Raw genomic sequence first — 13,617 nt, forward strand, 5'->3', positions numbered from 1 at the left:
CAGCGCCCGGACGCCCCCCGGTGGCGCCTCCTGGGAACCGGGGACAGTTCAATCCGGGCCACAAACTTTTTTAGAACAAATCCTTGTGGGAAGCTGGGAGGAGAGGAAGTCGGACGTGGGCGAGGGGCGGGGTGTCTGGACTGGAACCTCCGGGCCCACGTGAGTGTCTGCCCCGTTTCTGAGTGGGTGCTGTGTGTCGAGGCGGCCGTGTCAGCGTGTAGCGTTAACTGTCCTTTGTCTTTCTCATTTGATGCCGCCTGTCTGTGCGGACCTGAGTGGCCACATCGACACCGCAGTTTGGTGTATTTGTGCCCTTCATTGATGCATCTGATCTGACTCACGGCCACTTGTTTATCTGTGTCGTGTGTGTTTTTGTCTAAGTAGTGTGCGTTTTTTGTGGGCTTACGGTATGGCTCAGTGGGCAGCGGGCGTTTGCATTGTGTATCCCGACTGCGTATCTTATACAGAAGTTTTGTGTCTTTTGAGTTAAGAGGCGACAGGTGGTGCAGCGGTAGACATTGCGAAACTCTGTGGCGTTTGCGTTTGTAGCGTGAGGCTGAACTACGAACCTTGTGTGCTTGAACTTGTCAGTACAGACGCCAAACAGCCAGAACTACTGAACAGCGGTTTAGAGGATTTGGGGTAGAGACCCGCGAACTTCTGGAGGTCTTCCCGGAGGGGAAGGCTCTATGGTCGCGTGCAGAGCGCCCATTCCACGTAAGATACCAACCATAGAGAAAGACGGCGGCGAAGCTAGGATCGTGGAAAGAGGCGCCCCTTGAGATGAACTATCAAAGGGAAGAGGGTGCGATTTCCTTTACAACTTTTCTCCCGTTGTCAGCTTAGCCTCTATCTTCAAATCTCCGGTACTCTCTTGAAGTCAAAAGGTTCCTTTCCATAAAGGCAACTGAGTTTCTTCCAGATTAAGGATAATTTATCTACTTTATCTCGTCGGCCTCCCTCTACAGCGACGTCTGTGAGGCCGTCCGCTGAAGAACGGCCAATCTGGTTAGCTTTTCCTAAGGCGATCCCACTGTACTAGCTTCAGTGAGATAAAACAATAATTGCGATTGGTGGGCAGATTGTTTTGAAACCGCCCTAACGGCAAGGGGCGGATCCTTCGCGAATTCATCTTTCCGGTTTCTTAAAGGCAACAGTGAAAGGAGGCGGGGGAGTTGGTCGGCCGACCCTCCATTTGATTGGTTCTAGTGGTTTTACCCGCTTGGACTCCTCTAGGGGCGGGAGATCTAGACCAATCAGGGTATGTGTTACAGGAGACCCCAGTTTGATGAAAGGACCGCGCAGGAAAGGCCGAGAGTGTTTTGGGGGGGGCGGGACGGGCTTCATTCTGAGATCCCTTCGCTGATTGGACCAGGTCTTTACTCCTTTTTCTTCATTTGACCCTACGGGAGCGGGCGCGCGGGGGCTACCCAATCACCGCGTGCTCCGCCTCCCGCCTTTTCCCGCCCTCCGCCCCGGCGGCGGCAGCGACGTAGGCCAACGCTTCCTCCCTGCCGCTCCTGAGCCCTTTCATTGCCGTTCTTTTGAAAGCTGCTCTCTGATTGGCTGAGTCTCCCGGCCCGCGCCCGTTGCCTTCACGCGATGGCCAATTGGCACCCGTGTTGCATCGCATGGGGCCACGGAGGAGGGGGAGGTGGCGGCGGCGGCCATTTTGAGCCGCCGCCGCCATTGGAGTGGGCCCCCCCCCCTTCCCCCTTCGCCTCCTGACAGGAAAGGTTTAAGGGGGACAGAGCCCTGGGAGGCCGGGCCGGGCTCGGGGGCCGCCCCGGGGGCCCGGGCCATGGATGTGCGCCGTCTGAAGGTGAACGAACTTCGCGAAGAGCTGCAGCGCCGCGGCCTGGACACTCGCGGCCTCAAGGCCGAGCTTGCTGAGCGGCTGCAGGCGGCGCTGGAGGCCGAGGAGCCCGACGACGAGCGGGAGCTCGAGGCCGACGACGAACCGGGGCGACCCGGGCACAACAACGAGGAGGTCGAGACCGAGGGGGGCTCCGAGCTGGAGGGGACCGCGCAGCCACCGCCGTCCGGGCTGCAGCCGCACTCGGAGCCTGGCGGCTACTCGGGGCCGGACGGACATTGTGAGAGCGCGCGGGGCGGGGGTCGGGGAGCCCGGAGTCCGGGCCGAGGAAGGGCTGTGGGACGCGGAGCCCGGCGCCTGAGGTCGGGGAGATGGCCTGAGGATTGGGGGATCCCGCTACCCGCCGCTGAAAAGGACCTAGGGCCGTGGGCCTCGGGACGACCGGAGGGTGGACCCTGGCATTCGGGGCAGGGGAGATACTGGAGTGGGGGCACTGGGTTTCGGAGATGAGGAAGGTCCGGGGGGTGTAGGGGATTCCGGAGCCTAGTGCTCGGAGACCGGAAGCCGTGGTTTCTGGAGCCCAAGTGTCGGAAGAACAAGAGGTTTTCTAATCGCGGGCTGAGGAGGGTCTTGGAAATGACGATTTCAGGGTTTGGAGCTGGGTGGGCTTGAGGGCTCTGCCAAGCCCAGCGTATGGGCTGGGCGTCGGGAGCCGTGTTTTTAGAGCTGGGAGTTTTGAGAATAGAGGATCTTGGAGTTTGCTGCTGGGTGGGGTATAGGGAATTCTCCTATTTGGTACTGGGATGGGTTAGTGACATGGAGGTGCTGGTGTCTGGCCAGGGGGAGGATCTGATGGACTGGGTGCTCTGGTATGTGGCTAGTGAGCATTTAGGGAATGTGGGAGACTACTGTGTGTTTGGACTGTGAGGGACCCACCTCTGTCCGAGGACGGCCTGGGGGACTCTGAGATCCAGGGCTGGAAGGCCAACGTTGAGGCAGGGCCAACTTGGGCATTCGGTGCTGGGAAATCTGGGGACCTTCTGGTTGACTTCAGAGGAGGTTTAGGGAACCCTGGTCACTGGAGGCAGGCAGGGGAGGGAAGGATGCTTCACTGGGCAGCGAACCAAGAGGTCTTGAGCTGGGTGGGTTCTGAGGACAGGTAATCGGGTGGCTACTGCTGAATGGTCTTGGATTAACAGTATGGAGTGTTTGAAGAACAGAGGTAGGTGGGAGTGGGGTGGGGCAGGTAGCAAATTGGTGGAGTTTGAAGTTGATGAAGGATCTGGGGGACAGAGGATCCTTGTGTCCAGTACAGGAGTGTATATGTGGCTGGCAAATATGGGAGAGGAGAGAGTATAGAATGGAAAGAGAAAGAAAATCTGTTGACTTGGCTAGGGGCCTCAGAATGGAGTGAGGGAAGTGTTTCTGAGGCTGAGTGTCTCCTTCACGAGAAGGCTCCTTGGTCCCCAGAAAAAGTTACTTGTGTGCCCAGGGATTGGGGGTCTCAGGGTGTAGTAGGGAACCGCTGCAAGAGCCAGAAGGTATGACTCAGAACGAGAAGTTATAGGGTAGATCTATGATTGTCTGAAGAGAGAAGGCCCTGGTATGGAAGGGAGGAAATCTGGAGTTATAAAAGTGTGGTTTTCTAGCGGGAGTGGGGATTGGACAAGTTAAGGAGTAAGTAGAAAAGACTCTGGCATCCAGCGTTTGTGGTATTTCTCTGAAAAGAGGGTGCCATGGGGTAAGAGAATGAGGAGAGCAAGGGGGCGAGAGAAGAGACAAGAAATTGAGTTGGCATTGGGTGCTTACTGACTCGTTCATGAAAGGAGGGATGTCCTGGAGTATAGATTTGCAGTGGGGCAGCCTAGGGATTGTCCAGGGCCCATGTGCCCGTGTGGGGAAGAATACTTCCCCTTGCAGAGACCTGTGAAGGGAGGAGTGGCCCAGTGTGCATGTGTAGGGCAGGAGAGGCCCTGGCAGGAATGCCTAAGAGGAAGGCCCAGTGGCCAGAGGTGCCTCAAAAGAGGGCATGTTAGACTCAGACGGACTTTGTTTTAAAGATGGCTCTATGACTTGGGCAAGTCAGTGTGCCTCCAAGTGGTTTCCTTGTGTGCACAACAGGGATAATAATAGTGCCCCCCAGGATTGTTATGAATGAGGTCACATGTGTAGGGAGCTTAGCACTGGGCCTGCCTGTTATTAGGAGGTGGATGTTTTAGAGTGGAGAAGGACTCCAGAATCATGGCTTATCCGGGTGCGGCTTCCTCTGTGGGCACAGGAGAAATTCTTGAGAAGAGAGATGTGAATATTTGTGGGAAGAAGAGCACTGTGCTTGGAGCCTAGAAGAAACCAAATGGTTTGAAAAGCCCTCCCTGTGTTCCAATTAAGGAGATACTCTATTTCTTCCTTTTCCCCTTTATCCCTGCAACAAAATCCTCTGAGCCCCCTTCATGCCCTGCTGCAACCCTTCCTTCAAGCTCTGGTAAACAGGGCTGTAACAAACCATGTGATCTGTTACTTTCCTCCCTTTGGGCTGCACCTGGTTTGTGCCCAGATGTATTTGTCCTCTGAGAAAGGATCCAATCAGTTAGCAAGTGGCAGAAGAGTCTCTCCTTCCCTGTGGTTCTGCCAGTCCTGGCACGGCCACTAGTAGGGCCCTAGAGGCACCTAGCAGAGCTTGCCCCTGGGGTGGAAAGCCTGCTTGCTGCTCATCTTGGGTTTCCACACTTCTCTCTGGCTTGGGCTGCAAGGGTCTTCTTGAGTTTGCTACTCTGGTTTTAGTCTCACCTCTGAGCTTTCACATGTTATTCCAACCCCACGAATGTTTCCTCTGTTCTCATCACTGAGCTCTCTCCTATGTATCCTTTGAGTCAAGGCTTCTCTGTTACTTTCTGGGTCTCTGTCTTAATTTCTTCATAGATGTGAGCACAATTAGAATTTGCTTTTTGTGTTTAAGTATTTGTTTAATGTATGTCTGTTTCACTAACCTGAAGGCTTCAGTGGGGCAAGCTTACTCTTAGCTGTACCCCAGGGTCTGGTGTGTAGTATGCACTCCATGGATAGTTAATATTATTCTAATAAGAATAAGCTTCTATTCTTAGTCTTATTCTATAAGACACTTTCTCAGGACCCTTCCCACCTAGCTCTAAATATTTCAGGACATATTCCCTAATGAGTCTAAAGGCCACTGTTAGGACTCCTGTTTTCTTAACAGTTCCTTTCCTTCTCCCTCCCCCCATCTCCCCATTTCCCTTTCAGCTGCGTTGGATACCCTTTATCTTTTTTTTTTTTTTAAGATTTTATTTATTTATTTATTAGAGAGAGAGAGCACAAGCAGGGGGAGCGGCAGGCAGAGGGAGAAGCAAAGCAGGCTCCCTGCTGAGCAAGGAGCCCAATGCCTGGGACTCAATCCCAGGACCCTGGGATCATGACCTGAGCTGAAGGCAGGCGCTTAACCAACTGAGCCACCCAGGCGCCCATGGATACCTTTATCTTTGCAGCTATTGGGGGGTGGAACAGCTTTGTAAAGAGGGTTGACTGTGCAGATGGGAGTGAATTGGGCCAGGCAGAGGACTGATTTGTGCCCTAAAGCCAACTCCCTACGCATTACACCATGTCAGAGGACAGCCAGACTGGTGGATTTTAAACTGCTGCATGGAGTCCCAGGTGTCTGTAGAGTTGCCCCAGCCCTGGAGTCGGGACTTTGGGGGTAAGGTCAAGCTGGATACCTTCTCTAATCCTCCTGTCTCCTCACTTTAACCAGAGCAGTTGTACCTCAGTTGGTTTTATTTGTTGGGATTCTGTACAACCCAGTCACAGATGCATCACCAGCCATTTGAGGGACAAGAGGGCATGTCCTCAGGCAGCTGGGGCCACTGACTGCCCAGATAGGTTTCCATCTGAAGGTGTTGTCCCACCTTTTAGCCTTTGGCAGACTGTTTCCAGTGGGGATGACATCGTGTAGCACCAGAAAGCCACCTCCGGTCCCAAGAAGCACCCTTCTAACTGGCCATCTTTTGTTTTAAGATGTCATGGACAATATTACCAGGCAAAACCAATTCTATGAGAGCCAGGTCATCAAGCAAGAGAACGAGTCTGGCTACGAGAGGAGACCGCTGGAAATGGAGCAGCAGCAGGCCTATCGCCCAGGTGGGAACGTGCACGTTGTACATCTCTTTTGAGGGAAACAGAATCTGTACATGGCCTGTGCCCTCTGCCTAAAGCCTGTCTTCCTCTTGGGCAGTCCATTTGGCAGTCACTCTGGCAAGGTTCTTCTGAAGGAGAGAATTTAATCCCGCTCCCAGGTGTTGAGAGAGGGGGGTCTTCATGGTATCTGTTTTCAGATGTTAGTACCAATACCCTGGAGAGTTTAGACTCAGAGGCCAGTACTTGAGTCTTGTTTACAATCTTAGAATGTAGAATCCAGCAAGGACCTTCTAAATCTAGTCCAGTTGTTCCCATGTTCTGAAGAATATTGTTCCAGGAGATATCATTAGGGACTTCCCAGGAAAGGGTTCCTTGGCCAAAATATATCTGGAAAATGCAGCATGTGCTATCCCACCCCTGGGAGAATCACTGTACTCGGAGCATTAAAGGCCCTGAGAAGTCCTGGACTGAAAAAAACCCTGTATCATATTATTTAAACCCAGGGTTTCCCAAGTATGTCTTTGTAGAACAAAGTTCCCTGTAGTGTCAGTTTGGGAACACCAGATGTAACTCCGCTCTCGCCTCCCATTTTATAGACTGGGGAGGTGGCTTGTCTGATGGCAGAGCTGGGGTTAGAACCTGGGAAACCGGTGCCTGGGCCACTGCTATTGGTTAATGAGCATTCCCAACCATTTGTGTCCTACTATTTGGAAAGCAAGGTCCCACTGTTGAGTAATGACAGAGCCAGGACTGCCTCCCAGTCTTGTGTTCCTTTCACTGTGTTGTGGCCCTGGTGCCTTTTCTTAGTGAATCTAGTTGATTGTATCTAATTCCCATCTTGGTTCATCCACAAAGTGAAATCCTCAGGATTTTAATTTTAATGTAGGTTAAACGGCAGATTTGTGTCAGGCTCTGTGAGACTTGTGGGATCATTTGGCCCAAGGAGAGTATTTTCTGTGTGTTACCAACAGACACTTACCAGGGCCTCCTGTGAGCGCAGCTCTGTGCTGGGACCACGGAGGCTCTCTTCAGATGGGTGAGCGCAGTCCCTGCCCTGGAGGCCCAGGAGCCTTCTCTGTATGTGCCAGAGCTAGGGAGTGATCCAAGGTGGTCTTGGGTTGAGTGCTGAAGTGAGGAGATGTGAGTGATCCACAGCATCAGGCATAGATTCTGGTTCCAGTTTGCTCTTGATTAGGTTCTTAGATTCTTGGTTCTGATTCTTGAGGTCTGCCTGAGACTGGGCCTTTCCTGTGGTTTACAGCATGTTATCCCATCCTGACTTTCTATTTGTGGTGTGACTTAATAAGGCCGTCACACCTATAGGCTGGCCTGAGTGCAGACCCCCCGCTCCCCCCTTCTGCAGTGATTCTGGGCTTTGTGGTAGAGTGATTGAAGCCGGTGGTGTTTGCTGTGGGACCACAATGTCCTGTTGAATTGACACCCCCCCCCCCACCCCCCCAGCCGCCAGACTAAAGAAGCTTTGTAAGAACTGAGTTGGGAGAGATTCTCTGGGAGGAGAAATTGGAGAATGTCAGATCATGGGATCTCAGTTTAAAGGGATCTTAGAAATTTTCTAGGGCTCTCTCCTGCTTGGTGTGGGCCCAGGTAGCTGCCAGCTTTCATGGGGCCTTTGGCAAAGTAGCCAAAGGCAGCCATTCTACCTTTGGGTGGGCCTTTAAGAGAGCTTGCCTTTATTCAGTACTGAAGTCCCCTCTTCCTCCCCCTGAAGCCTGAGAGTTATTTGACTGACATCTGTCACCTCATCAACTGCCAGCGCTGATGGGCCTGGCTGGCCATCTCCGGCCCCCCTTTACCCTGGCCCTGTTCTCCAGTACGGCCTTCTTGGCTCCCTTGGCAGGCTTCCGTTGAACCCAGCAAGCTGCCTGTGCCCAGCCCATCATCACTGTAGTCAGGACCCTGCCAACATCTCCTGAGGTAAAAGGGACCAGAAAAGTGATAACTAGGGAGTTTCCACGTGTCTTGACCGTCTGGATTTGTCCTGACAGAAGTGAAGACAGAGATGAAGCAAGAAGCACCCGCCAGCTTCCTCCCGCCCGAAGCATCTCAACTCAAGCCAGACAGACAGCAGTTCCAGAGTCGCAAGAGGCCTTATGAAGAAAACCGGGGACGGGGGTACTTCGAGCACCGAGAAGATAGGAGGTGGGTGTGTGAGGCGATAGTCCCCCCTTTCCCAGTAGGTTTCTGTGTCCGTAGCCTGGTGCCCGCTGGGACCTTTGGACTAACGAAGGGGGCAGGGCTCTCCCTGCCCTTACACACTCGCTCAGCCCTCCCTGCACTCACTGCCAGATTCAGCTTTGCTAAACTTTTGCTCCTTCCCTCAGCTCCTCCCTTCTCATTACCTTCAGGATAAAGTCCAAACGCTTTGCTTTTCGCAGTGAGGTGCCAGCCTGCCTTTTCAGCCCTTTGCCTCACAGCCCTGTTGTCCTGTGCGGTGTCCTGTTCTTCGTGGCTGCTTGATACGCCTTGATGGAAAGATTTATTTCCTGACTCTTCTCCCAAACACACCCTTCCATCTGTCTCCTCGTTTATTCATCGTCACACTCATGCTCCTTTCACAAGCTGCTTGCCCTTGGGCTGGACACTGGGGACACGGATGATTTGGACAGTGGGTTTTGCCCTCTTTTGGTCCCAGTGTAGGGCCTGAGATAGACACACAAGTACGCCACAACCTAGTGGGGCCAGTAGGCAGGATGTGTGTGAGTGTCAGGAGATTTGGAGGAGGGAGTGGCCTCTCTACCCTGGTCATTTTCCTCTCCTGACAAGCCCTCTCCACCCCTCTGCTCAGCCCCAATCCTCCCCTCCCCTCCTTCAGCTTCTGGGTGAAGAGTTTTCTGATCACAAACTAGGAATGACCATTCCTTCTCTACTCATCTAGACTAGTTGTCTGACACATTTTATTTCCTACTTGGCGGACTCCATCCTCTCATGGCTTGTGACACTGAGACAGGGCCTGGGTCTCTTGGCTGTGACTAAAGGTACGACGTGGAACCACCTCTTAGGGGTTTCTCCCAGTGCCCCCTGCAGAGCAGACGCCTAAGCTGCCTGCCTGTGGAGAGCAAAGGAGGAATACTTGCTCCGACTTGAGGTTGGCAGGGAAGGCTTTCTAGGATAGACTTCCTGTGTGATGCGCTCCTTCCTTGTACAGGTCTCTGTGCTGGCCCTGGACTGGCAGGGCTGGAAGGGCACTCACCAGAGGGAAGCCTCCCAGATGGGCCTCGGCTACTTGATCCGGGCACACGGTGGACAAGGGTCCAGTGTCCCAGGCAGGACCCTGCGTGTTGGGCCCCATTCTTCTACGTTTCTCCTTTATTCCTATAAGTGGAAACCAGCAGTGTTTTAACATTAGTCCCATTTTGGTGTTTTGGTAGGAGATGAGTCTCATTCATAATTTAGGACACTTGACCGAAAGAGACTGAAAAAAATGGGTCATTTCAAACACTTGCGGATATAGAGTCTTAGGAAGATGTGGACAGATTGTGGTGACTGGGGTTGATCTGAGCCCTTGCATAGTCCCCTTTCTGGCCCAGTCCCTGCTGGACTACTGCATCCTCCCATCGGTAACAGAGGCCAGTATGGAGGCAGCTCTCAGCATGCACAGGGCGTGGCTTAGAATCTTGGGGTGTGAGAGGAGTCATCTTTGAACAGGCTAGCTAAATGATTCTGCTGGCCCTCTTGAGCAGAGGGCACCCTCTCTAGTCCCTGTCCCCACTCTAGGAGTTAACAGTCATTGCTCTCATGGCAAGGGTGTAGGGTGGCCGAGTGCTTTTGCTAAGCTCTGTGGGAAGAAACTGAAATCCAGGAAGCAATCTGGAAGCCACTTGTCAATTCCAACAGAACCTTCATTTCCCTTCCTCTGTGCTCATCCAACTGTTCTCATGGGACTTAACCCCTTTTCTTGACAGGGGCCGCTCTCCTCAACCTCCCGCTGAAGAGGATGAAGATGACTTTGATGACACCCTTGTTGCCATCGACACATGTGAGTCCTTGGGGTGCCTATCTGATTCTACTTTGCAGTCAGTACTGGGAAACTGGGATGTGAGAAACCGGGCTCTGGAGCGAGGGTACTGGTCCAGAGGCTGAAGATCTCCCAGCTCTACCTGGGATCCTGGGCAGGTCGTTTTTCACCTTCTCTTCAGGGAGGTATAACCCTGCCCTGATACCTCAGCGAACTTTCAGTAACACTCCTCAGAATGGGTACGAGGGCTATTTGGAAAACCCCAAACACCCAGGGGGTTGTCAGCTAACCAAGAAGGGAACCTGAGTGCAGCTGGGGAAACTTAACTCTTTGATGACCAGTCCCCCAGTTTCCATCTACTGCTCACATTCCTGGTGAAACTAATGCCACCTTGTCCTCGGAGGCATTAGCCTGGCCCGCCCTGCTCTCCGTCCTCCAGTTTCTTTCCACTGGATAAGTGGCTTCCCCTTGACTATGCATCTGAACCCTAGGGGTAGTGGTGATAAGAGGTCCTGCCTCTCCTCAGACAGGATCTCAGCGGTAGAACCTGGGAACCTGACTTTAAATGAAGCCAGATCGTGTCTGAGAACACTGTACTTTTCGGCAGAGCCAAAATTTAACAGCAATTCATGGATTTTTTTGCATAGCTCACATTTATAGAGCAGTGGCTTTGTACTTTGGAAGAGAGAAAGACACCTCGTACACAGTCCCTTCTATCACAGGATCTCAAAGCCCATATACCCAGAGTAAAGCTAAACTTTTTTTAAGTATAGGGTGGCAGTGGTCAGTGAAGTGGTGGCCGATCAAATGCCAAATGTACAGATCACAATTCTCAGCCTTTACAGAAAAGATGGGGTGGTCAGGAAAGACTTTCTTGGAGGCCTGACGGGCCCTTTGAAGAGTGGGAAGAGTCGGAGCTCCAGCAGGAGAGTCCAAGGCCCACAGAAGAGGTGGGAGCCTGCGGTGCACCTGGACAGTGGTGTCTGGTGGCGAGTGTGGGTCTGGGTCAGATGTTTGTGCAGCTGTTGGCAGCAGGAGTCTGGCTCCCAAACCGATAGACTTAGCACAGGGAAATGGTTAGGGTGTATGGCTCTGGGATTAGCCTTTAAATGCTAAGTCCCTTGAACATGATGAGATACGGATCCTTTCCCTATCACATGTACCTTCCCGTAAAGTGCATTTGTGTACAATTTCTGGGGGTTCCTCCGACCGCCATCCTTGGACCCCAGCCAGGTGGAGAGCCCAGTTCCTTTGTGTGATGGCTGCTTTTCCTGTGCCGGCGAGTTTGCAGTAGTCCGGAGCCTTGCTACCGAGTGGGAGAACGGCTAGCTGGTGTGCTGGTTTCTCAGGAACCTGCCCTCACGATGTGTCTGCTTGCGTACTCCTGGTTAACACTCTTGGAGGACTTTCCTTTGCCTGTGCCTTTCCCTCTCTTGATCTTTAAAATATCAGCTAACTCCCAGCTTTTTCCTCACAGATAACTGCGATCTCCACTTCAAGGTGGCCCGAGACCGGAGTAGTGGCTACCCTCTCACAATTGAGGGCTTTGCCTACCTGTGGTCAGGAGCCCGTGCCAGCTATGGAGTCAGAAGGGGCCGTGTGTGCTTCGAGATGAAGGTGAGTGGGAGCAACTGAGGGGTTCAGAACAGAAAGCAGGTCCATCCTTTGGCATGAGCCGTTCATCAGCTACTTGGGTCAGAGCCACGACTGTAAAAGAGATTGAGCATAGACTGTGTGTGTCCAAGCAAAAAAAGCATGGTGGACTCTAGAGAACCATGTCATTGCTAAACGCCCTATTGGGAAAGCAAGCCAACCATACAGTGCCTCATCAAGCTGATTTTTCCTTGGTGGGATTTTTAAAAATTTTTTCCTTCAGTGAGATTTGACCCAGGTATCATACAGCCAACCTCGCTAGGGATAACATGTTTGTAGAACTGGGAAAAGGATTTGTTTGGAAGAAAAATGAGCTAGAAAGAATGGAAGTGGACCCTGCCAGTTAAAGAGAGGCCAGAAGGAGAGCTGGGCAAAGAGCCACCAGGCCGTCCTCTACCATTGTCTCCCCACGGTTCGTGTCAGGTTATGTTTAGGAAAATGACACAATCTCGTGTTCAGCGAAAATTCAGATAGCACAGAAGAGTGTAGGGTAAAAAAAGCAGAAGTTAGACTCAGATCCTCCTAGTCCCCATTCTACTCTCCAGAAATAACAAGTGTTAACAATTTTTTGCGTGTCCCTTGTAAATCCAAACTTATTTATGACCGCTAGTATTTACAGAACTGTTTGCACGCACTAGATAACGGTGCCGGGCTCTTTACATGGACATCTCCGTTAATCCCCACTGTACCATCATGAAATAGGCACTACGCTCCCCGTTTTTTAGAGGGGCAAGCTGACCGAGGATTATCATTTTTGATTGACTAAGTCTGTCGGTTTTGAGTTGCACATTGTTTTGTGTGCCACTCAGAGAAACACTGTCAATTAAATTTCCAGAGTGCTTTCTTACCACATCAGTTGTAAGATCTACCCTGATTTGGACACATCAAAATGTGGAAATGTGCATCCTAAAGTCAACAGAATAGGTTAACTTTACAGAAGCCACCAACTGATACAGATAGGTAGGGTTGTTAGGCAGTCTAACCTGTAAGGTCAGTCAGAAGGCGCGGTTCATTCTTTCTGCTTTTTGTACTTAGTACCGTGTCTTGGATGACAAGTTCCGTCCCTGTACCTCAGCCATGCTTCGCTCTCTGGCTGCTTCATCTGTTCTGTGGCATGGATGTGCCGTAACGTGGCAGTGCCTTATTTTTTAATTTTATTTTTGGCAGTGCCCTACTGATGGTTTGGTGGGGGGGGGGGGGAGTTGTTTTTAATATAAACAGTGTCACACTGAATATCCTTGTGCGTGTGTCGTGTGGTCACGCGTACACCTATGGGTGCATCTGTAGAGTAAACTGGAAGTTGAATTGCTGGGTTATAGAGCATATGCATTTGCAGTTTTGATAGAGGTTGCTAAATTGCCTGCCAAAGACATGGTGCCAATTTATCCCTCTACGCTAAGTATGAAAGTCCCCATTTCCCTTGCAGCATGTTAAAATTGAAAAATAACTATATTTATGGGGTGCCTGGGAGGCTCAGTCGGTTAAGTATCTGCCTTCAGCTCAGGTCATGATTCCAGGGTCCTGGGATCAAGCCCCGCGTCGGGCTTCCTGCTCAGTGGGGAGCCTGCTTCTCCCTCTCCCTCTGCCTGCTGCTCCCCCTGCTTGTGCTCTCTTTCTTTGTCAAAAAAATAAATAAATTTTTTTTAAAAAAAACAACTACATTTTGAAGTGCCTGTCTCTGTGGCGCTGTACTTCCTGAGCCCCTCAGAGTCCCTGGGTTCAGTGCCACAGGCCCTTCTGAGCGGCTTCAACACCTTTTCCCCAGCAACAAGAGCCACTGCTGATTTTTAATGCCTGCGTGCTGCCCTCTTGTATTGCCTTGTAACCTGCAAGCCTCCGAGCATCAGTTCTGAGCCCTCTTATTCTTTGTCCCCAGATCAATGAGGAAATCTCCGTGAAGCACCTTCCTTCCACAGAGCCCGACCCGCACGTCGTCCGTATCGGCTGGTCCCTGGACTCCTGCAGCACGCAGCTGGGTAAGGGGAGGGCAGCCTAGCAGTCCAGATACTAGAGCAGCTGCCTCTGT

General features: G+C 51.9%; 1 protein-coding gene across 3 annotated transcripts in view; it reads left to right on the forward strand.

Annotated features, from left to right (window-relative positions):
• Positions 1-99: 99 nt before the first annotated feature.
• The window catches only part of HNRNPUL1 (heterogeneous nuclear ribonucleoprotein U like 1), a 36,380-nt gene continuing 22,862 nt past the window's right edge, over positions 100-13,617 (forward strand). The window contains exons 1-6 of one of the 3 annotated variants that reach the window (XM_032390438.1): positions 100-159; positions 5,843-5,965; positions 7,969-8,122; positions 9,886-9,959; positions 11,416-11,555; positions 13,468-13,567. In XM_032390438.1, the coding sequence (XP_032246329.1) occupies positions 5,848-5,965; positions 7,969-8,122; positions 9,886-9,959; positions 11,416-11,555; positions 13,468-13,567 (586 nt within the window). In that variant the 5' untranslated portion in view covers positions 100-159; positions 5,843-5,847. Of the gene's footprint in view, positions 160-1,662; positions 2,097-5,842; positions 5,966-7,968; positions 8,123-9,885; positions 9,960-11,415; positions 11,556-13,467; positions 13,568-13,617 lie in introns of those variants that run through there. The other 2 variants (XM_032390437.1, XM_032390436.1) reach the window with 2 other exon arrangements.

This window comes from Phoca vitulina, unplaced genomic scaffold (assembly GCF_004348235.1).
Source record: "Phoca vitulina isolate PV1807 unplaced genomic scaffold, GSC_HSeal_1.0 scaffold58, whole genome shotgun sequence".
Lineage (NCBI taxonomy): Eukaryota > Metazoa > Chordata > Mammalia > Carnivora > Phocidae > Phoca > Phoca vitulina.